At 43.7% G+C, this 25032-nt stretch overlaps 1 protein-coding gene across 1 annotated transcript in view; it reads right to left on the bottom strand.

The window, feature by feature from the left end:
* LOC124595948 (lachesin-like) overlaps nucleotides 1-25032 on the bottom strand; it is a 1154458-nt gene that overhangs the window by 16781 nt on the left and 1112645 nt on the right. The window contains exon 10 of the mRNA XM_047134873.1: nucleotides 22172-22246. Coding sequence (XP_046990829.1) covers nucleotides 22172-22246 — 75 coding nt within the window. The remainder of the gene's footprint in view (nucleotides 1-22171; nucleotides 22247-25032) is intronic.

The following is a 25032-nucleotide window of genomic DNA, read 5'->3' on the forward strand; positions in this document are numbered from 1 at the left end:
GTGTTACAAAAAGGTACGGCCAAACGTTCAGGAAACATTCCTCACACACAAATAAAGAAAACATGTTATGTGGACATGTGTCCGGAAACGCTTAATATCCATGTTAGAGCTCATTTTAGTTACGTTCTTCCGCCTGCGCTCAGTGGAGCACGTTGTCATGATTTCATACAGGATACTCTACCTGTGCTGCTAGACCATGTGCCTTTACAAGTACGACACAACATGTGGTTCATGCACAATGGAGCTCCTGCACATTTCAGTCGAAGTGTTCGTACGCTTCTCAACAACAGATTCGGTGACCGATGGATTGGTAGAGGCGGACCAATTCCATGGCCTCCACGCTCTCCTGACCTCAACCCTCTTGACTTTCATTTATGGGGGCATTTGAAAGCTCTTGTCTATGCAACCCCGGTACCAAATGTAGAGATTTTTCGTGCTTGTATTGTGGACGGCTGTGATACAATACGCCATTCTCCAGGGCTGCATCAGCGCATCAGGGATTCCTTGCGACGGAGGGTCGATGCATGTGTCCTCGCCAACGGAGGACATTTTGAACATTTCCTGTAACAACGTGTTTGAAGTCACGCTGGTACGTTCTGTTGCTGTGTGTTTCCATTCCATGATTAATGTGGTTTGAAGAGAAGTAATAAAATGAGCTCTAGCATGGAAAGTAAGCGTTTCCGGACACATGTCCACATAACATATTTTCTTTCCTTGTGTGTGAGGAATGTTTTCTGAAAGTTTGGCCGTACCTTTTTGTAACACCCTGTATATTAGAAGTATGGTTGATAAGCTACAACCTCGTCGAACCCCTTGGTTTATCAGTATACCTTTTGGTATGACGTTGTTAGTCTTTATTATTATTTTTATATCTCTATATAGAATTTCTGTGACCATTTTATTTGCTGAGGATATCCATTATTGTGTAATATGTCCTGTAAAATTGTCGTATTGCATGGCCGAAGGCTTCCTCTACAGGTTGGTCCATTGATACGTACCGGGCCAAAGATCTCACGAAATAAGCATCAAACGAAAAAACTACAAAGTACGAAACTCGTCTAGCTTGAAGAGGGAAACCAGATGGCGCTATGGTTAGCCGGCTAGATGGCGCTGCCATAGGTCAAACGGCTATCAACTACATTTTTTTAAAATCAAGAACCCCAATTTCTTATTACATATTCGTGTAGTACGTAAAGAAATATGAATGTTTTGGTTGGACCACTTTTTTCGCTTTGTGATAGGTGGCGCTGTAACAGTCACAGCCACGACCTGCAACAAATGACGGTGCCCAAGTAGGTGTTTTAGCTGGTGTCACGACTAATCCGCACATCAGTAGCAGACAAATTGAGCGAGAATCGGGAATCTCAAAAACGTCGGTGTTGAGAATACTACATCAACATCGAATACACCCGTACCATATTTCTATGCACCAGGAATTGCATGGCGACGACTTTGAACGTCGTGTACAGCTCTGCCACTGGGCACAAGAGAAATTACGGGACGATGACAGATTTTCTGCACGCGTTCTGTTTAGCGACGAAGCGTCACTAACCTACAGAGGTAACATAAACCGGCATAATATGCACTATTGGCAACGGAAAATCCACGGTGGCTGCGACAAGTGGAACATCAGCGACCCTGGCGGGTTAATGTATGGTGCGGCATTATGGGAGGAAGGATAATTGGCCCCCATTTTATCGATGACAATCTAAATGGTGCAATGTATGCTGATTTCCTACGTAATGTTCTACCGTTGTTACTACAAGATGTTTCACTGCATGACAGAATGGCGATGTACTTCCAACATGATGGATGTCCGGCACATAGCACGCGTGTGGTTGAAGCGGTATTGAATAGCATATTTCATGACATGTGAATTGGTCGTCGAAGCACCATAACATTGCCCGCACGTTCACCGGATCTGACGTCCCCGGATTTTTTTCTGTGGGGAAAGTTGAAGGATATTTGCTATCGTGATCCACCGACAACGCCTGACAACATGTGTCATCGCATTGTCAAATCATGTGCGAACATTACGGAAGGCGAGCTACTCGCTGTTGAGAGGAATTTCGTTACACGTAATGCCAAATGGATTGAGGTTGACGGACATCATTTTGAGCATTTATTGCATTAATGTGGTATTTACAGGTAGTCACTCTGTAATAGCATGCGTTCTCAGAAATGATAAGTTAACAAAGGTACATGTATCACATTGGAACATCCGAAATAAAACGTTCAAACGTACCTACGTTCTGTATTTTAATTTTAAAAATCTACCTGTTACCACTGTTCGTCTAAAATTGTGAGCCATATGTTTGTAACTATTACAGCGCCGTCTGTCACAAAGCGAAAAAAGTGGTTCAGCTAAAACATTCATATTTCTTTACGTACTACGTGAACATGTAATAAAAATGGGGGTTCCTATTTAAAAAAAAAACGCAATTGATATTCGTTTGACCTATGGCAGCGCCATCTAGCGGGCCAACCATAGCGCCATCTTGTTTCCTCCTTCAAACTAGACAAGTTTTGTTCTTTGTTGTTTTTTCGTTTGACGCTTATTTCTTGAGATATTTGGCCCAGTGACGATCAATGGACCACCCGGTATAATGCAATGCGTGTTTCCCTATTGAATCTCTTTGTTTTTCTATGATATGCTTAAGTGTGATAGCATTGTCAATACAGAATCTTCCTTTTCTGAAACAATTATGTTCTTCGGCTTTCAGATTTTCGACTATAATTTGGACATTTTTAAATCTTATGCGCTGTGTCCGGTAATGTTATCCCACGATAATTATTGCATTCATTTCGTTTACCTTTCTTAAAGACTGATATGACATCTGCAACTATCCATGGTTTTGGCATTTGGCGTCTTTGCCAACACATATTGTATAAATGAAAAAGTCTAAGCTTTAAAGATAATACCTCGTAACTCTGCATTTATGCTATCTGGTCCTGTTGTTTTGCGTTTTTTTTATTTGTTTTTTGTTTTATTCAGAGCCTCGTTTAGTCCTTGGATCGTTAAAGCTATAGATTGTCTTCCAAGGAAGTCGCTTTCAATTCTAGTAAAAATGTATTACTTTCCAGCGACCCCACTACTTGGATACTACATGCTGTCGGGAAATGCGTAGTAAACATGCACACCAGACAAAACATGTGTCATTGCCACGAGAGAAAACATTAATACCGTGTAAGACTGCATGTATACCTAACAATGGCGTCAATTTGGCAAGAAACAGATTCCGCATGTTGCTTCAGGTATGCCATATCCAGGTGAAGTTACTCCCTGATGATTAGGATGGCTAGAGCTACCAGACTGCGAGGATGCTGACTACTACGTTTCACCTATAGTTCCAAACAGTCCCAAACATTTCCAATGGGATTATGGTAAAGTTATTCAACAGGCTAGTTGAGGTTCGATAGATATTCTTAGTGTTCGTGAAACCAGGAACGTTTGAGAACAGCCATGTGAACACCGCTGTAGTCCACAGCGTACTCATCATGCAGCTGTAAAAGAAAGGCCACACCTGGTCACCGACAATGTTGAAACAAACATCCTCGTTTATGTCAAACTTGAGTTTCTTCCGACACATAAAATATTTAAACAACTTACGAGAATACAGCAGGGTGAAGTCTTCGACAACCGCCGACATTTTGACATATGCACACACTGTCGTTTCTAAGACACAAATACAACGAGAGAGGGTTGGGATAGGAAATTTAGAATCTCGGTCAGACTTTCACGGTCGTATCCGGCCACATACATACAAATTCCGCCTGTTCGGCTTTTTTGGACTTTTTAAGGATTAAGCTGGGCGCGACGATTATCAGAAACACATCAAAACCCGGTTGGTTGAATTTAGAAGAGACGCAATTAATGTGTCTATAATTGCCAAACACTGTTTAAAGTCCTGGACATGTGATTGTGCCACCCAATTAAAGCACTTTCAGCGGATGACATTAGTTGATGTTACTGTCCAGGAAAAAGCTGCAGAAACTATAGATATTTGGTCTAGCAAAAAGTAAACTTGGAAAACAGTAAATGTTTTGATCAGTGGCCAAATTTCACGAAATTCATGCACCAAAAGAAAGACAACTTTGGCTTTAAAAAGTTTTTGCCACATGAAAAGCGGACAGTTTGTTTCAAATCACAGCAGAAGAAATAACTTTTTTTAGGAGAATACTTTGCATTTCCAGGCCATAATGCCAACGCCGAAAGGGTTTTGTCTTCCGCGAACGCCCAGTGGATAAAGAACCGCATTGAATTCGGTAATGACACAATCTCAACGATGATGTTGTTGTTTAGTTTAAAACTGTCGTGTAAAGAGAGCAAGAAAAATAACGTTCTCAATCATGTCGGCGCAAATGAGAAATATTAATACTGAACTACCGATTGTTACTATTTCTTTTCAAGCCTAAATTAAATGACCCAAATTATTCAATATCTTTACTCTTTCCGTCCCACAAGAACAGATAATAGTCCATTTTGTTTAATGAAGAACTTTTAGTGTGATATAACATTAGCTTAGCAAGATGACAGCATATTGTTTACCCGGCGTAATTCCCGGGAACCTATCAAGCAGATGCAGCGCCGGGAAAGCCTCAAACAGCACATCAAGATGACAGCAATTTGGAAGACTGAGCACTTAGTAGCTATCAAAATTCCCGAAGTATAACACTGTTTAATGATTTTTTTAACTTAACCACATTTAAGTTTGATCTTTTCTATTTTTGGACCTGGATATCCGGTGCGCCGTGCATATACTGAAGGACAAAATACAACCACTCCGATTCCCTTGGGAAGGATGTCATCAATCTTTTTTATCCTTTCCTGAGGCAAGCTGGCCCACAATTGTCGTAAGTAATCCATGATATCCTGAATATTGACAACTGAATGGAGTTGAAGTCCTAGCTGGTCACACTTATGTTCTATTGGAGCCAGATCTATACTTCAGTATTGCTCATCAGTATGGGATCCGTACCAGGTCGGGTTGACAGAGGAGATAAAGAAGATCCAAAGAAGAGCGGCTCGTTTCGTCACAGGGTTATTCGGTAAGCGTGATAGCGTTACGGAGATGTTTAGCAAACTCAAGTGGCAGACTCTGCAAGAGAGGCGCTCTGCTTCGCGGTGTAGCTTGCTATCCAGGTTTCGAGAGGGTGCGTTTCTGGATGAGGTATCGAATATATTGCTTCCCCCTACTTATACTTCCCGAGGAGATCACGAATGTAAAATTAGAGAGATTCGAGCGCTCACAGAGGCTTTCCTGCAGTCGTTACTCCCGCGAACCATACGCGACTGGAACAGGAAAGGGAGATAATGACAGTGGCATGTAAAGTGCCCTCCGCCACACACCGTTGAGTGGCTTGCGGAGTATAAATGTAGATGTAGATCTTGGAATCCTGTTAGCCATGCGAGTACTCCAAGAGGCTGTTCCTAAAGAAAGACGAGCACTGTCGTGCTGAAACATGGCTCCATAATACTGGCGCATGAGAGGTAACACATGAGGAGTCCGTGAGGTACAGTTGTGCCGTCAGAGTTCCCACAGTCACTACCAGCCGTGACCAGGAGTCACACACATTATGCTTCTCTCTATCATGACGCTAGGGGGTAACGTCGCTGTGCCTCTCGAAAATATTGGAAGAATGGGACCACTTCCGAGGTCGCCGCCATACTCATCGACGGCGGTAATCCGCTTTAGCGTAGAAATGCGATTCATTTTTTAACACAATGCGACGTTGTTTATCAGCAGTCCATGTTTCCCGGTCATGGTGCCATTCCAAACGCAGCAGTTTCTGCTGTGGTTTTAACGGCAGCCTATGCAATGGACGGCAATTATTCTCTATCCCGACCGTTTCTGGTGTCTAACCAATATTGCGGGATAACACAGAATGGGTAACACAGCATGTTACAGGGAGTCCATTAGTTGTTCTCGGATGACGCATGTGAAGGAATTACGATGCGTCTAGTGCACAATACGGCGATTCTCTGTTATGGTGGACAGACGTGGTCGAATGCCTGTCATCACATTCTCAAGAAGTCCAACATTTGGCCAATGGAACATTTAAATGACTCACAAATGTGAACACGGCTTGCTTTAACTGCTCGTCCAATTGGAGACCAACAATGAGCCCCATTAAACTCTGTAAGTGCTGATAACGCTGTCTGACATGAGTACGCTGCGGTTCTGTTTTCTTAACATCTGGCACCAACAGCGCTGTTAGCGCCCTTCATATACCCTACCAGGCTAGCCAACAACACTAAACAAGAGTAACAGTAATGCAGTCTGGTGGCCGTTCCTCTTGTCGCAGAGACTTGCAACTCCAATTATTTACACACCCGCCTATGGTATGTCCGTGTAAGAATCTACACTGGTGTCCAAAATTAAAGCAACAAAACGTTATTTCCCCCTCCCGTCTCTAATACACGATATAATAATACAAACTATCAACATATGTCCGTACAATTGTGTACTGCAAGGAAGATGACATTCTGGTCAACGGACCACCACGCCAACGATGACGTCTCCTATTAAACGGGATAGTGTCTGCCGGGTAGTCCCACATCCCCGATCGCTGTGTACACAATCACAGACAGTGCAGTATGGCACAGAGAAGACGCCTTCCAAGCTGTTTGCAGAGGAAGGCCATAGGAAGAATGGAAGCAGGACAGCCTCAAACTGATGTGGCCCGATTGCTTAATGTGAATCGTTCTGTTGTTTTTCGGATGAGGCGACAGTTTACAGAGGTCAAAACTATCCCAAAGAATATGGCGGGGCCGACCACGTGTTACATCAGGAAGAGAACCGTTATCTGGCTGAAAGGGCACGGAGGTACCGCCTAAGAACTGCATGATAACTGGCATCTGACCTCGCGGTATGCACTGGACTTGTTGCAGCGAGGCAAACTGTGTACAGATGGCTTCGACAGAGTGGCTTTTGTTGTCGGAGATCCGCTGTGTGTGTACCTATGATGCGTCTTCACAGAAGGGAACGTCTAGAGTGGAGCCCTCAACATACCACCTGGACGATCAAACAGTGGACCAATGCTATTTTCACAAATGTCCGCAGGCCGGTGTGGCCGTGCGGTTCTCGGCGCTTCAGTCTGGAACCGCGTGACCGCTACGGTCACAGGTTCGAATCCTGCCTCGGGCATGGATGTGTGTGATGTCCTTAGGTTAGTTAGGTTTAAGTAGTTCTAAGTTCTAGGGGACTGATGACTACAGATGTTAAGTCCCATAGTGCTCAGAGCCATTTGAACCACAAATGTCCCGATTTGGTCTGGAGATGATTCTCGATGCGTACGCATCGGGAGGGAACGTGGAACACGATATCGGGACCCAGTCATTGCGGAAAGAGACTAATATCCAGAGTGATCCGTAATCGTGTGGAGAGGAATTACGTTGACCACTCAGACACCTCTTCATGAAATTGTATGGCTAAATTGGCAAGGTTGAACTGCCGTCAGGTATCGCGTCGAGGTCTTGGGACCCCATGTGTGGTTGTTGTGAGGTGATGTGGTTCAAAAATGGCTCTGAGCACTATGGGACTCAACTGCTGAGGTCATTAGTCCCCTAGAACTTAGAACTAGTTAAACCTAACTAACCTAAGGACATCACAAACATCCATGCCCGAGGCAGGATTCGAACCTGCGACCGTAGCGGTCTTGCGGTTCCAGACTGCAGCGCCTTTAACCGCACGGCCACTTCGGACGGCGAGGTGATGTGGGCCCAGACTTCGTATTTCTGGACGATAATGCTCGATCCCACATTACATGCATGGCGTGATCATCTCGCTCTCTCGTTTTAATCCCATAGAGCACGTCTGGGATGCCCTAGGGACCAGGGTTGCATCATGTTAGCATCCACCAACCTCTCTTCAAGACTTGCGAGCAGCGCTGCAGGAAGAATGGCGTTATTGCCTCAACATGAGATTGATGACATCATTCACAACACGCACCGTCGTTTGTCAGGCCTGTATTGCTGCCAGAGGTGGTTACACACCATACTGAGCGGATTAACCAGTTGTCGGAATGTTCGTGTGCAAATCTGTTAAGTTGGAAAAAACGAAGAACATTTTTGTCTACCGTTATGTATGTGGTAGTTGTTTACGTTCTGTAATTTTTATATTGTTTCTACTTTACTATCCCCTCTTTATGCTGTTTTGTGGCAAAATAAACGCACCCTTGTAAAACTTCGGCTTGTTGCTTTAATTTTTAACACCATTGTACGCTGCTATCAGATCATGCCTTCTGTCTGCTTCACTTCTTTTATCAGGCAGTGTTAAATAATCCTATCGTGTATTACAGTGTCACATAGGATCTTCAAGACGAAGTGATAATCTTCTTGTTATTGCTGAAAGCGCAAATAATGCAATGACATTGAGTAGCACATTGGCTATGTGTTTGCTTTGGGTTCAAGGAGAGGCTAATCCCTCTCTCTCTCTCTCTCTCTCTCTCTCGTGTCCGGATTCAAGAGATTTTTAATTGTGCATATATTACACTGATTTAGAGTGCCAGCCACAATTTGGACTCGTCCTTTCGTCTGTGATCACGGTTACGTTTGCAACGTGCCGTCAGTTGTTTTTCGTTGTCTTTCATTCCTTTAGGACTCGTTTAGAGCCAGGCTAGTGTGTACCCACAGACATATTTATCTATAAGCCAGTATTTCGACCTCGTTATCTCCAGCACGAATGTTTTCTATTAGTAATTATATTCCGCAACTGTCATTGTTAGTGTGTTAATATATTCATAGTCTGACACAAATGTGCATCCATTAAAGTTATAAACTGTGTTCATACCGTATAAAGCCTTCTCGCCCTAATTCGTCAGAGGGAATTTGTTGTCTCGAAACGTTTACACTTCGTGACCGAACATTCGCCGTGCGGCTGTTATCCAGGTTTACACATGTAATTACAATGCCGATGTGCGCTTCATAATCATTATCGCTACCACTGCTACCTCCATCCCTGCCGTGTGCCCACCGACAAAGTACACGTTTCGGTTTTGTTTGTGGTGCGTGTTCTATTGCTGCAATATGAGGATGTGGCACGTTCCCAAAATGAATCTTTCGTTTTGCAGCGGAGAGTGCGCTGTACTGAAACGTCCTACCAAATTAAAACTGTGTGCTCGACTTCGGAACCTTTGATTTTACGTCAGCATTCTTACTGTAGTGTCACCGCCAGACACCACACTTGCTAGGTGGTAGCCTTTAAATCGGCCGCGGTCCGGTAGTATACGTCGGACCCGCGTGTCGCCATTGTCAGTGATTGCAGACCGAGCGCCGCCACACGGCAGGTCTAGAGAGACTTCTTAGGACTCGCCCCAGTTGTACAGCCGACTTTGCTAGCGATGGTTCACTGACAAATTACGCTCTCAATTGCCGAGACGATAGTTAGCATAGCCTTCAGCTACGTCATTTGCTACGATCAAAATTGCAAACATCTCTTAAACGTTTCATGCTAATTAAGGCCATAGAAGCATGCTCTTTTCTGACCAAAAAGCATTTCTGGTAGTTGGAGACCAACGTTTTTATTAATCATGCACTTTGTGTTCTGGCGGTGATATTTACACAGAAACTTTCATTACCTAACATATATTTCTTTACATCTAACCGAGAAATGAAATAAGAATTTCAGTAAATTTAGCTTCAATTTTTTTAATATAATGAAACAATTTTCTAAAAATTTTCACTCTCTATTTCACCCCCTTAGAGGTTGAATTTCCAAAAACAATGAACCACGTATTATTTTATTTATAACTGAGAAGTCAAATACCAGTTTTCATATACGAAATTTTAGAAAGGCTAAGTAGTTCTTGAATTCCTATTTATTTTCAAAAAAGCTTTTCAGCCAATATTTTAGCCCCTTAATGAATTTTTTCTTTTCTTTCTGACTGGGAAACCATACAACAATTTGCGTGGTTGTAGCTGCGAAGTTGCCGTAATAGCGACGTGCTTCCAAAAGGCCTTTGATCCCCTGTTTCACCCCATTAGGAGAGAAATTTCGACAATCCCTCTTTAAAAAAGCCTACAGTATAAGCTCCACACAATCTTCAACTTCCAGGTTTCTATCCTTAGCGCTTAGAGCCAGGCAATTATGAATCAGTGATTGAGTTTCATCCTATTTCATCCCTTACGGGTTGGATATCCAAAAACAATGAAATATGTATTTTTTTCTAACCGAGGAATCAAATTCAAATTTTCAACCATTTAGCTTAAACATGCTTTCATAAAACATTTCATTCCCTATTTCACCCTCTTAGGGGCTGAATTTCTAAAAACACGTATTTTTTAGATTCTAACCGAGAAATCAAATACCAGTTTTCATAGATGTAGCTTTAAAAATACTTTAGCAGTTCTTTTATAATGATTTGTTTTCAAAACAACTTTCACCCACTATTTCGCCCTCACAGGAGCTAAATTTACAGAAACGTTGAAATGCGTATTTCTTTATTTCTGACGGAGAAACCAAATACCAGTTCTCGTAGATCTAGCATCGAAATTTCCTTAATAGTAACATATTTTCGACAGCTTTTCATCTGCTATTTCACACCCTTAGCGGTGGAGTTGTTCTTGTTTAAGGCCGTCTACAATATAGGATCTACACCATCTCCAAATTACAAGTTTCTGTTGTCAGTGGCTTGGGCATGGCGATGGTGAGTCAGTGCGTGAGAGTCAGTTGGAAGATTGCCTTTGATGTCGAGAGACTGTTATTTTTGTTTTCAGTTCAAATTCTTAAGTTGTGCGTGAGCTTGAATTGTTCCAGTTTTCAACTTTAATTGTGCTTGCTACTTGTTAACCAATTCTACTGTACCGTTTAATCACAGTCTTACAGGATCCCGTTATCTACACTTTCTTGAAAACGAGTTTCCAGCGTTATTGGAAGAGATTCCTTTGGCTACATGGATATGTGTCTTCTTCCAACATTACCGGGCCCCTGTCCATTCTAGCTGTTGGGCTAACACATTGTCTAGATCTAACAATCCCTCGGAAGATTGATCGGTAGAGTTAGTCACGTTCTTGGCCATCAAGATTCCTGGACCTTATATCTCTAGATTTTTGCCTGTCGGGTGGTTGAGAGGGGATGTCTGCGAAGAAGAATGTTAACCTAATGGATGGATTGATCGTTACGATTATGAATAGACTGCCATCACAAAAGAACGGCAATCCGACCTCAGAAGAGATACACGTTTGTTGTCAAGAGAATTAGAGCGTGCATTGAAGTCGGAGTTGGAATTTATGAATATCAAATTTTGAACTTAATCATTTTGTTTGAACAACACCTTCTGTGGTTATTTGTGCTACTTTCTAACAGCTGTATTTCTGTAATTGATGAAAACTGATGGTACATGAAACGTAAAAGACCTTGCAATTTAACGTACGGCGTAACCTGACATTTTCAACTTATACACGAATCACCGCCAGAGAATTTTTAAATGATTCCATCTCTGATAACTGTGAGTTTATACACTGATAAAAAAAACCGCTACACCATGAAGGAGTTGTGCGACGTAAATGAAAGTTGGTAGACGTGTTTCTACGTATAAAAGATGATGTATTACCAAATTACACGCTATTCGCTTTAGAGTGGCACTAGTAAAGGCACTGTGAGGATGTGAATCAGGTTTACTTTAAATAGACGCTGTAATGGTCGTCAGCGTTAATTATCTTTAATATTGGACGTGGTGAGTTGATGTCAATCAAAGGTGACAAAGACTTCATTACTATCAACTCATTGACTTTTAATGGGGTCTCGTAATACGGCTACGAGAATCTGGAAGTTCCTTATGCGATACTGCAGAAACACTGGGCAGGAATGTACCCACTGTACCTGATTGCTGGCAGCGGAGGTCACCAGAATGTACGGTTGCAAGAAGACCGGACTCCAGACGACTATGTGGCATTACCGAGAGGGAAGACTGACACAAGGAACTTTTACAAACCGGTTGCTTCAAGGACAGCTCCAAGCCAGACGCCCTGTACGGTGCGTTCCGCTAACTCCAAACCACCGCCATTTGCGACTTAAGTGGCGTCAAGCAGAGCTCATTGGAGGGCACGGCAGAGGTCGTTGTGTTTTCTAATGAAAGCTAGTTCTGCCTCGGTACCAATGATGGCTGTGTGTTGGGTAGAAGAAGGCCAGTTGAGAGCCTACAACCAACCTAGCTGTGTACTAGACACACTGGCCCTATACCTGAACATATTGTCTGTGGTGCGATTTCGTATGATAGCTGGACTACTCCCATGCTTATCCCACGCGCTTTGACTGCAAAATTATACGTCAGTCTGTTGACTGGACCTGTTACGTTACCATTCATCGACAACAGTGCTGGGGGTGTTTTCCACCAGGACAACCTACGCAACATAGCTCTGGTGTAAACCAGCAAGCTCGACATCTTGCCTTGGTTTGCTCGACCACCAGATCTGTCTCCAATAGAGCACGTGTGGGACATCATCGAAGTCCAGCGTCGTCAACAAACATCCACATCTACATCTACGTGATTACTCTGCTATTCACAATAAAGTGCCTGGCAGAGTGTTCAATGAACCACCTTCCAGCTGTCTCTCTACTATTCTCGAACGGCACGCGGGAAAAACGAGTACTTAAATTTTTCTGTGTGAGCCCTGATTTCTCTTATTTTATCGTGATGATCATTTCTCCCTATGGAGGTGGGTGCCAACGGAATGTTTTCGCAATCGGAGGAGAAAACTGATGATTGAAATTTCATAAGATACCGTCGCAACGAAAAACGCCTTTGTTTTAATGATTGCCACTCCAATTCACGTATCGTGTCTGTGACACTATCTCCTCTATTTCGCGATAGTACAAAACGAGCTGCCCTTCTTTGTACTTTTTGGATGTCATCCGTCAGTCCCACGTGATGCGGATCCCACACCGCACAGCCATACTCCAGAATGGGGCGGACTAGCGTGGTGTAAGCAGTCTCTTTAATACAACTGTTCCACCTTCTAAGTGTTGTGCCAATGAATCGCGTCTTTGGTTTGCTCTACCCACAATATTATCTACGTGATCGTTCCAATTTGTGTTATTTGTAATTGTAATCCCCAAGTATTTCGCTTAATTTACAGCCTTCAGATTTGTGTGACATATCGCGCATTTGAAATTTAGCTGATTTCTTTTAGTACTCATGTGAATAACTTCACACTTTTCTTTATTCAGGGTCAACTGCCACTTTTCGCACCATACAGATATCTTATTTTAATCATTTTGCAAGACTTTTTGATCATCTGATGACTTTAAAGAGACGGTAATTGACAGCATCATCTGCAAACAATCTAAGACGGCTACTCAGATTGTCTCCTATGTCGTTAATATAGGTCAGGACAATAGGGGGCCTATAACACTTCTTTGGTGAACGTCGGACATTACTTCTGTTTTACTCGGTGACTTTCCGTCTATTACTACGAACTGTGACCTTTCTGACAGGAAATTACGAATCCAGTCGCACAACTGAGGTGATACTCCGTAGGCACGCAGTTTGGTTAGAAGACGCTTGTGAGGAACGGTATCGAAAGCCTTCTGGAAATCTAAAAATATGAAATCAGTTTGACATCCTCTGTCGATAGAACTTATTACTTCACGAGTATAAAGAGCTAATTGTGTTTTACAAGAACGATATTTCCTGAATCCGTGCTGGCTATGTATCAATAAATCGTTTTCTTCAAGTTACTTCATAATATTCGAATACAGTATATGTTCAAAACCCTACTGCAAATCGACGTTAGTGATATAGGCCTGTAATCCAGTGGATTACTCCTACATCCCTTTTTGGGTATTAGTGTGACTTGAGAAATTTTCCAGTCTTTAGATACGGATCTTTCTGTGAGCGAGTGTGACTTGAGAAATTTTCCAGTCTTTAGATACGGATCTTTCTGTGAGCGAGAGGTTGTATATATTTGCTAAAGATGGAGCTATTTTATCAGCATACCCTGAGAGGAACCTGAATGGTATACAATCTGGACCGGAGTCCTTCTCTTTATTAAGTGATTTATGCTGCTTCGTTACACCGAGAACATCTACTTTTATGTTTCTCATCTTGGCAGTTGTTCTTGATTGGAATTCAGGAATATTTACTTCGTCTTCTTTGGTGCAGAGTTTCGGAAAACCGCGTTTAATAACTGTGCTTTAGCGGCACTGTCATCAGTGACTTCACCGTTGTCATCGCGCAGTGAAGGTATTGATTGCGTCTTGGCACTGGTGTGCTTTATGTATAACCAGAATCTCTTTGGGTTTTATACCAGATTTCGAGACAGAATTTCGTTGTGGGAATTATTAAAAGCATCTCGCACTGCAGTACGCGCTGTGTTTCGAACTTCTGTAAAACTTTGCTTATCTTGGGGATTTTGCGTCTTTTAAATTTGGCATGCCTTTTTCATTGCTTCTGCAACAACGATCTGACCCGTTTTGTGTACCATGGGGGATCAGTACCATCACATTTAATTTATGTGGTATATATCTCTCAATTTCTGTCGATACTGCCTCTTCGAAAACATTCCACAACTTTTCTACACTTACACGATCAGATAGGAAGGAGTGAAGACTGTCTCTTAAAAAGGCGTTAAGAACATTTTATCAGCTTTTTTAAGTAGATATACTTTGCGTTTCTTTTTGATGGTTGTAGGTGTTACGGTATTCAGCCTCGCAGCAACTGCCTTGTGGTCGCTATTCCCTGTATTCGTCACAATACTCACTATTTGTCCAGGATTAATTGTTGCTAAAAGGTCAAGTATGCTTTCGCAACCATTTACACTTCGATTGGGCTCATGAACAAATTGTTCAAAATAATTTTCTGATAAAGCATTCAGTACAATTTCGGATGACGTTTTATGCCTGCCACCGGCTTCAAACGTATAATTTTTCCAGCACATCGAGGGTAGATTGAAGTCACCACCGCATATAATTGTAAGAGCGGGGTACGTATTTGAAATGAGAGTCAAGTTTTCTTTCAATGGTTCAGCAACTATACCTTTTGAGTCGGGTGGGGGGGGGGGGGGGGCGTAAAACGATCCCATTAATAGTTTAGTCCGATTGTCAGGTATAACCTCTACCCATACTATTTCACACGAACTATCTACTTCAATTACGCTACAAGGCAAACTACCTCTGACAGCAATAAATACTCCACCACTAATCTATCCTTTCTGAACACTGTTGGATCGTTTGAAAAAATTTCAGCTGAACTTATTTCCGGCTTTAGCCAGCTCTCTGAACTTACAACTATTTGAGCTACAGTGCTTTCTATTAGGGCCTGGAGCTCTGGTTCTTTCCCAACACAGCTGCGACAATTTACAACTAGAAAACCAATCGTTTCTACAACTTCCTTACTGTGTTTCACCTGCCCACTTTTAGATGGACGTCCCTTCTGTGGTCCCCTGAGACCCTCTAACTTAAAAAACCGCCCACACAGCTCCCGCTGCCCGCGTAGCCGCCTAATGCGTGTAGTGGACTCCTGATCTATTAAGCGGAACCCGGAAACCCACCACTCGATGGCGCAAAGGGCCACAATCGGTTCTATCGACGATGCTGCAGATGGTGAACTCCACCTTAATCTCAGAAGCTAGACTGGCAGTCTTTACCATTTCCGCTAGCCGCCCGAAACCAGACAGAATCTGCTCCGATCCAAAGCGATACACGTCATTGGCACCGACATGAGCCACCACCTGCAGTTGGCTGCAGCCCGTACTCTTCATGGCACCCGGAAGCAACCTTCCCACATCCGGAATGCCTCCCCCCCCCCCAATGCACACTGGCTTCCTTCCCCTTCTTGGCAGCCTTGTTCCTAAGGGGCCCCATTATGTGCCTAACGTTGGAGCTCCCAACTACCGGCAAACCCACCCTCTGTGAATGCTCAGACCTTGAGGGCTGAGAAGCTTCCTCTGAAACAAGGTGGACGACTGCATCCGGCTCAGAGACATCGTCAGCCACAGATAGCGCCCGAAACCTGTTCGTCGAACGAACTGTGGAGGCCCTAGAATGAGCCGCTCGGAAATTTTTTCGCTGCCTGCCAGACTTTGGAATAATCTCCCATTCGACCACAGGTGAGGGGTCAACCTCAGTGCAAGCAGTACCCGGGGCGGCCACAGCAGTGGACCGATCGGAGGACACATGGGACGTGCTCGACGTCCCTCGCATCCCAGCGTTCGATCCCACACAGTGACGCCCCTTGCAGCAGCCTCAAGCTGTGTGATGGAAGCCAACACAGCCTGGAGCTGTGAGCGAAGGGTTGCCAACTCAACTAGCATCTGTACACAGCAATCACAGTTCCTATCCATTACTGCAGTCGCTCCTGCTTGAAGCTCGTAAAAATATATGACAAACAAACGGTGTACACGCAGCGGGAAATCGAAGTGCTCTCTCACTGAATGTCTAAACGACAATGAGTTGTTCTAACCAAACAAACAAAAGCCTGTACAATACGTGGGTCGATGGCAAAAGCGGTACTATACACTACACTGTTATTGAAATACAAGTTTGTGCCTAGTAAGCACTCGAACACGCAAGAAATTACAAAAAGTAACTATTAACTTCACAGATAACTAAAAATAAGTCGCTCCTGTTTCAAGCTCGTAAAAATATGTAACAGGCGAACAGTGTACTCGCCTTACTAGTAGCAGGAACTCGCGGTGCGCTCTCGCTGACGGTCTAACCGACAATCAACAGTAACTGTTCCAGTATTGACCGACCAAGTGCAACAGACATGCAACTCCATGCCACAACCTGATATCCGGCACCTATACAACACAAAGCATGCACGTTTGCATGCTTGCATTCAACATTCTGGCTGAAATATCGGTTGTTAATGTACCAATATTTCACACGTGGAATAGTTTTTCTCGTGCTTGCATTAACTTGTGATCTTGCAGTGTTAATCGCTTAAATACATTACCCAGACAAATGTATTCCCGATGTTTGACTATTTTATATTAATTATTTTTTGGTGTTGCAATTTTTTACATCAGTGTAGCTTGTTTTGTGTACTATCGTACAATATCGTAGTTATATCACTATTAACTGCCTAAATACACACATCAGAAAAAGTTTTGCATCACCCCAGTTCCCAGAACTCCTGAAGATAGATGTTGACTGTGGTTGTTATATCACAGATACAGTCCCTTTGGCTATTCACAGGTGTCACTAAACCCCCCCAAAAATGTAAATAACTATGCACGAGCAGCGCCTATTAGACGGAGGAGGTCCGACAGGTGATTAGTTTCAGTGATTCCACTAGGAAGGAGGTACACCATGCCTAGACGCTCAATACCGCGGTTTGATCGCGTCCGCATTTTTACTTTGTGCCAGGAAGGTGCCGTAACGGCTGTACGATACAAGAATTCCAATCTATCGCCCGATAGTGCAACCATATTGGCAGCATACTGGCGAGGCATTCGTCTTCATGGACGAATATTCGCGCCCCCCATCGTGCGCATCTTGTGAATGACTTCCTTCAGGATAACGACATCACTCGACTAGAGTGGCCAGCATGTTCTCCAGAGATGAACCCTATCGAACATCGCTGGGATAGATTGAAAACGGCTGTTTATGGACGGCGTGACCCAACAACCACTCTGAGGGATCTACGCCGAATCGCCGTTGAGGAGCGGGACAATGTGGACCAACAGTGCCTTGATGAACTTGTGGATAGTATGCCACGCCGAATACTGGCATGCATCATTGCAAGAGGACGTGCTACTGGGTATTAGAGGTAACGGCGTGTACATCAATCTGGACCGCCACCTCTGTATGGTGGTACAACATGCAACGAGTGGATTCCATGAGCAATAGAAATAGCGGAAATGGTGTTTATGTTGATCTCGATTCCAATTTTCTGTGCAGATTCCGGAACTTTCGGAACCGAGGTGATGCAAAACGTGTTTGATGTGTGTACATTAACTGACAGTTTCATAATCAATTGAAGCGATGATTCTCTTGTTGGTCAGCTGTACATGCTGTATATAAAGAACGCCTCGTTCTTATAAAGGCAGATATGATGTGATATGTGTGATTAAAAATGTACAACTAAGTCATTAGGACGGCGGCACGTTACGAGGTTAAAACTACAAACTTATAAGCGTTCCAAAACATACCAATACTGTTCTATAGGATTCAGATCAGGACTCTGTGCAGGCCACTCCATTACCGGGATGTTATTATCGTGTAACCACTTCCCCACAGGCCGCGCATTATGAACAGGTGCTCGATCGTGTTGAAAGATGCAATCGTCACCCCCGAATTGCTCTTCAACAGTGGGAAGCAAGAAGGTGCTTAAAACATCAATGTAGGCATGTGCTGTGATAGTGTCACGCAAGGGGTGCAAGCCCCCTCCGAGCAAAACACGACCACCCCCTAACACCACCCCCTCCGAATTTTACTGTAGGCGCTACACACGCTGGCAGATGACGCTCGCCGGGCATTCGCCATACCCACACCCTGCCATCGGATCGCCACATTGTGTACCGTGATTCAACACTCCACACAACGTTGTTCCACTGTTCAATCTTTCAATATTTACGCTCCTTACACCAAGCGAGGCGTCGTTTGGCATTTACCGGCGTGATGTGTGGCTTATGAAGAGCTGCTCGACCATAAAATGCAAGTTTTCTCACCTCTCACCTAACTGCCATACTACTTACAGTGGATCCTGATGCAGTCTGGAATTCCTGTGTGATAGTCTGGATAGTCTAGACAGATGTCTGCCTGTTACACATTACGATCCGCTTCAACTATCGGCGGTCTCTGTCAGTCAACAGACGAGGCCAGGCTGTACATGTCCCTTCACGTTTCTACTTCACTATCACATCCGAAAGAGTGTACCTAGGGATGTTTAGGAGTGTGAAACTCTCGCATACAGACGTATGACACAAGTGAGACCCACTCATCTGACCACGATCGAAGTCCGTGAGTTCCGCTGAGCGCCCCATTCTGCTCTCTTACGATGTATAATGACTACTGAAGTCGATGATATGGAATACTTGACAATAGGAGGCAGCACAGTGCACCTGATATGAAAAACGTCTGTTTTTGGGGGTGTCCGGATACTTTTGATCACATAGTGTATTTAGATACCCTAAAATGGTCTAAGTCTAAATCTGTACTATATAACAGAAAACATACAAAAAATTTTCAAATAACTTCCGGGAATTCAGCCAGGTAACACTTTCAGCGACCGCCGATATTTCGGCGGGAGAACACCCCGCCATTTTCAAGGCAAACTGCAACGGACAGGCGGCGTACATGCAAATTTAATACCTCGGTTCTCGGATCCAAGCAGGAAAGATAACACACACACACTGAACACTAGTGCCACCAAAGATGGCCAAAGTCAGAGCTATCGATAGTGAGACTATGAATTCGCAGGTGAGGTAGCATTGAGTCTGTCCCTCTGTTTCTTGATAAGGGAGAGAGCCGGATTCCAAACAGAGTTTAAACAGAAACCTCCATCCCTGTTAACAAGGTTGCTCGCTAATTTAATCTCAACTGCCTCCCGAATCACACTGTCCCAATAGCTGGACGTGCATGCCAATATCTCGGTGTTATTATATAACATGGGGTGACCAGTATCCAAGCAATGTTCGGCAATAGCAGATCTATTTGGCTGCTGTAATCGTGTGTGCCGTTTATGCTCAGTACATCTGTCCTCCACGGTCCTGATAGTTTGACCAATATATGCCATGCCGCAGCTACAAGGGACACGATATACACCCGCCTTACGCAGTCCAAGATCATCCTTAACGGAACTCAAAAGTGCTCTAATTTTAGATGGAGGTCGGAAAACACATTTCACATCGTATTTCCGTAAAATACGACCGATCTTATTGGACGTGTTTCCTACGTAAGGCAAGAAGGCAGTAGACTTAGGTGTTGACTCAGAATTATCATCAATCACCTGATGTACAGTTGGTCGATAGCGCAACGCACGTTCAATCTGTCTATCACTGTAACCATTTTGACGAAATGTAACTTCAAGATGGGACAGCTCAGCTGGCAAAGTCTCAGCGTCAGAAACGATATGTGCCCTGTGTACCAAGGTACGAAGTACCCCTTCACGCTGAGCCGAATGGTGACAACTATTAGCTTGTAAGTACAAGTCGGTGTGAGTACTTTTCCTGTAGACTGCATGTCCCAATGATCCATCATCCTTCCTCCTAACCAACACGTCGAGAAAGGGAAGGCAACCATCCTTTTCCACCTCCATCGTAAAACGAATGTTCGGGTGGATCGAGTTCAGATGTTCTAGAAAGACATTCAAATTCTCCCTACCGTGAGGCCAAACAACGAAGGTATCGTCAACGTATCTATAGAAACAGGCGGGTTTTAAAGGCGCCGACTCCAATGCACGTTCCTCGAAGTCTTCCATAAACAAATTTGCGATCACAGGAGACAACGGACTACCCATAGCAACTCCATCTGTCTGCTCGTAATACTGGTCATTAAATAAAAAGTAAGTGGATGTCAACACATGCCTAAAGAGATTAGTTAAATCAGCACCAAACCTGGCTTCAATTAACCGCAACGAATCAGACAGAGGAACACGAGTGAAGAGAGAGACCACATCGAAACTCACTAAAATATCAGAGTCATTCAGCCTCAGTCCCTCCAAACGACGTAAAAAATCAGCTGAGTTCCTGATATGATGTTCACACCGTCCTACTTGTGGACTCAACAGAGAAGCAAGATGCTTGGATACACAATATGTCGGGGCGCCGATGTTACTCACTATAGGACGGAAAGGAACCCCTTCCTTATGAACCTTTGGAAGGCCATATAACCTAGGGGGAACCGCACTATAGGTGTTAAGCCTCTTGATTGTGTCCTGCGACAAACCACTTTTCTTCAGGAGGCTGTTGGTCTTTCTCTCAACACTTTTCGTGGGGTCAGCATCGATTCTGCGATATGTACTTGTACTTACAAGCTAATAGTTGTCACCATTCGGCTCAGCGTGAAGGGGTACTTCGTACCTTGGTACACAGGGCACATATCGTTTCTGACGCTGAGACTTTGCCAGCTGAGCTGTCCCATCTTGAAGTTACATTTCGTCAAAATGGTTACAGTGATAGACAGATTGAACGTGCGTTGCGCTATCGACCAACTGTACATCAGGTGATTGATGATAATTCTGAGTCAACACCTAAGTCTACTGCCTTCTTGCCTTACGTAGGAAACACGTCCAATAAGATCGGTCGTATTTTACGGAAATACGATGTGAAATGTGTTTTCCGACCTCCATCTAAAATTAGAGCACTTTTGAGTTCCGTTAAGGATGATCTTGGACTGCGTAAGGCGGGTGTATATCGTGTCCCTTGTAGCTGCGGCATGGCATATATTGGTCAAACTATCAGGACCGTGGAGGACAGATGTACTGAGCATAAACGGCACACACGATTACAGCAGCCAAATAGATCTGCTATTGCCGAACATTGCTTGGATACTGGTCACCCCATGTTATATAATAACACCGAGATATTGGCATGCACGTCCAGCTATTGGGACAGTGTGATTCGGGAGGCAGTTGAGATTAAATTAGCGAGCAACCTTGTTAACAGGGATGGAGGTTTCTGTTTAAACTCTGTTTGGAATCCGGCTCTCTCCCTTATCAAGAAACAGAGGGACAGACTCAATGCTACCTCACCTGCGAATTCATAGTCTCACTATCGATAGCTCTGACTTTGGCCATCTTTGGTGGCACTAGTGTTCAGTGTGTGTGTGTTATCTTTCCTGCTTGGATCCGAGAACCGAGGTATTAAATTTGCATGTACGCCGCCTGTCCGTTGCAGTTTGCCTTGAAAATGGCGGGGTGTTCTCCCGCCGAAATATCGGCGGTCGCTGAAAGTGTTACCTGGCTGAATTCCCGGAAGTTATTTGAAAGTTGTATACGCCAGGAGAAACTCAGGTCTCATACAAAAAATTGTTACAAGCAGAATGATACCATTTAGAAACTGTTAGCAACTATGACTTAGTTACAAAGAAACAGCCAGATACAAATCCTATGTGACGGAAAACTTACCAGGTCCGAGTGAGAATCGAACGTCGAACCTTCGAATTTTTGCGTGACATTTACTCAAAAAATAGTCATAGAACTAGAAAATCGTTAGCGGATATGCCAACAAAATAATTTCAGCACATACCCATATGAGGTTTGAAGATAAGTAGGTGGTTTTACTTACCTTTCCTCCTAACTTCTGTTGCTAGCGTAATATATCCTACTGTCGTCGTTGACCTGGTTGTGGGTACCGGGATTTCTTAAACATAAGAAAAACAAAACATTAACATTAGATATGCAGAGGCATCAGCAAGTATAATGCATGCCGTTTACGTGACAGCTAGAACAACGTAATATTTCAAATCCTTCTCTTTTTCCACTCGTGCAACGTTTCTCCATCGCTTCTAATTCTTTAATCGTTATTCAAGATAACACTAAGTCACTCGGCTGTACATTAATGTGTTCTTATAAGTATTATCTGTGTTACCGAATGGTCAAACGGTTTAGAGACCTAGTTTCGGGTTGTGTATCCCGGGCCAGCCGTTCCTCCATTATCATCCAGTTGTTTCAATAGGCTTAGGGAGGCCAAGACAAGAATGCAATCTGATGAGTGACGAAGTTCCAAACACTGCGTGCCACGTGTGGTCGCGCATTATCCTATTGTAATGCGTCCGTCAGCAACCTCCGAAAGTATGCGAGGACAACAGATTCCAACACCTTAGAGATGTAACGCTGGATGGTTAAGAGTACCGGCAGTGCGTAGTATGGCGTGCGGGAGTAAAATCCAATACCAGCCCAAACCATAATACCGGGTACAGCACCAATACGGAGATGCATGAGCCAACAGTTCAATAGTCTCTCACCACAGTGTCTCCAGACTCTATTCCCACCATCGTGGTGGTGCAGGCAGAATCGGATTCATTGGTAAAAACAATTTCGTTCCATTCAATTGTCTTCGTTTGTCGTTCATCGCACCATTGCCGGCGCAAACGCCTGTGACGTAGACTCAGTGATAAAAGCAGCAATGGACGACTTGCGGACTGTCCGCTCTGCTGCAAACGACACCGAATAGTACGTGCGGAAACTTGTTGTTGCGCATCAGGCCGAATTTTTTATGACCCGCTTCGTGATGAGGTAGAGCGATCTGTCACTCTCATGCGCAAAATATGCCTGTCATCGCGTGTAGTGATGTAACGAGGTTGTTTCAGTCGCTGGCGTCGGTGCGTCGTTCCCTTCTGCATCCAGCGATTACTGTTGGCTGGTTCCGTCCGAAACGATCACCGATTTCTCTGAAGGGTAATCCGCAATCCGTATAGGCTACTACTCTTCCTCTGTTTAACTCCGAAACGGGCTCGAAAGACACTCACTGTCTTCTACAAGCGTTGCTAAAGCTGCTTACGCAAAACAACCGCACGAGAGAACAATTCCGGTACTAATCGAGTGCATCTGTCGTCGTCACAAATGCGTGCTGCAAATTTTCCTCGTCTGGATGCTTCCTTCAGGGTGCTGCATCTTGGGTGGCCAACAGTGTGCATGGGAGTTTGATTCCTTAATGAATCGGGGGTTGGATGTTAGTGATTTACCTTCTAGTCTACTCTATTTGATCATATGATTACACAAAAAGCAAAGTGGGACGTTTTCTCAGAATAATACTCATTGGATAACTGGGAACACGTGCAGCTACGGTCAAAGATGATCAGAGCTTTACAGATAGTTTGCTTTGACGGAATAACTTTTTAGAGAGCTCTCGAGTTACAGTATCTTGTTCTACGGAGGTATTATGTGCTCGCTGAATTAGGCCTACATCTACATCTATATCTACATTCATATTCTGCAAATCACACTTAAGTGTCTGGCAGAGGGCTCATGGAGCCACCTTGGCAACAATTCTCTATTACTCCACTCTCGAAAAGGGCGCGGAAAAAACGAACATCTGTACCTTTCCGTGCGAGCTCCGATTTCCCTTATGTTACTATGATGATAGTTTCTCCCTAAGTCGGTCGATGCCAACAAAAGATTTTCGCACTCGAAGGAGGAAGTTGGTGAGTGAAATTTCGCGAGAAGATTCCGCTGCAACGAAAATCATCTTTGTCTTAATGGTGTCCATCCCAAATCCTGTATAATGTCCACGACACTCTTTCCCTGTTTCGCGATAATACAGAACGTACTGCTCTTCTTTGACTTTCTCGATATACTCTGTTAATCCTATCTGGTAAGGATCCCACACCGCGCAGCACTACTCCAAAAGAGGACTGAAAAGCGGAGTGGAGGCAGTCTCTTGCGTAGATCTGTTACAATTTCTAAGTGTTCTGCCAATAAAAGGCAGTTTTTCGTTTGACTTTCCAACATTTTCTATCTATTCTTTCCTATTTAAATTGTTCGTAAACGTAATTCCTAACATTTTGTATGTGTTCTTACCAATTTAAATTGTTCGTAATTGCAATTCCTAGGTAGTTAGTTGAATTTACGGCCCTTAGATTAGACTGATTTACCGAGTAAACGAATTTTAGTGGGTTCCTTTTAGTACGCATGTGGATGACGTCACACTTTTCATTATTTAGGGTCTATTTTCAATTTTCTAAGTCGTTTTGCAATTTGTTTTGTTCTTCTGATGAGTTTACTAGACGATAAACGACAGCATTTTCTGCGAACGATCTAAGACGGCTGCTCACATTTTCTCCTAAATCGTTTATATGGACAAGTAACAGCAGAGGGCCTATAACACTACCTTGGGAAACGCCAGATACGTGTTTTACTCGATGGCTTTACGTCAGTTACTACGAGCTGCAACCACTCTGGCAGGAAATCACAAATCCAGTCACATAACTGAGACGATATTCCATAAGCACGCAATTTTACCACATGCCGCTTATTTGGTACAGTGTCAAAAACTTTTTGCAAATCTAGAAATACAGACCCAATTTGGAATCCCTTGTCAATAGGTAAAGAGTTTGTTGTGTTTCACAAGTTTGATGTTACCTAAATCCGTGTTGACTGTGTGTCAATAGACTGTTCTCTTCGAGGTAATTCGTAATGTTCGAACAC

The sequence above is a fragment of the Schistocerca americana genome, chromosome 1 (assembly GCF_021461395.2).
Source record: "Schistocerca americana isolate TAMUIC-IGC-003095 chromosome 1, iqSchAmer2.1, whole genome shotgun sequence".
NCBI classification, from domain to species: Eukaryota; Metazoa; Arthropoda; class Insecta; order Orthoptera; family Acrididae; genus Schistocerca; species Schistocerca americana.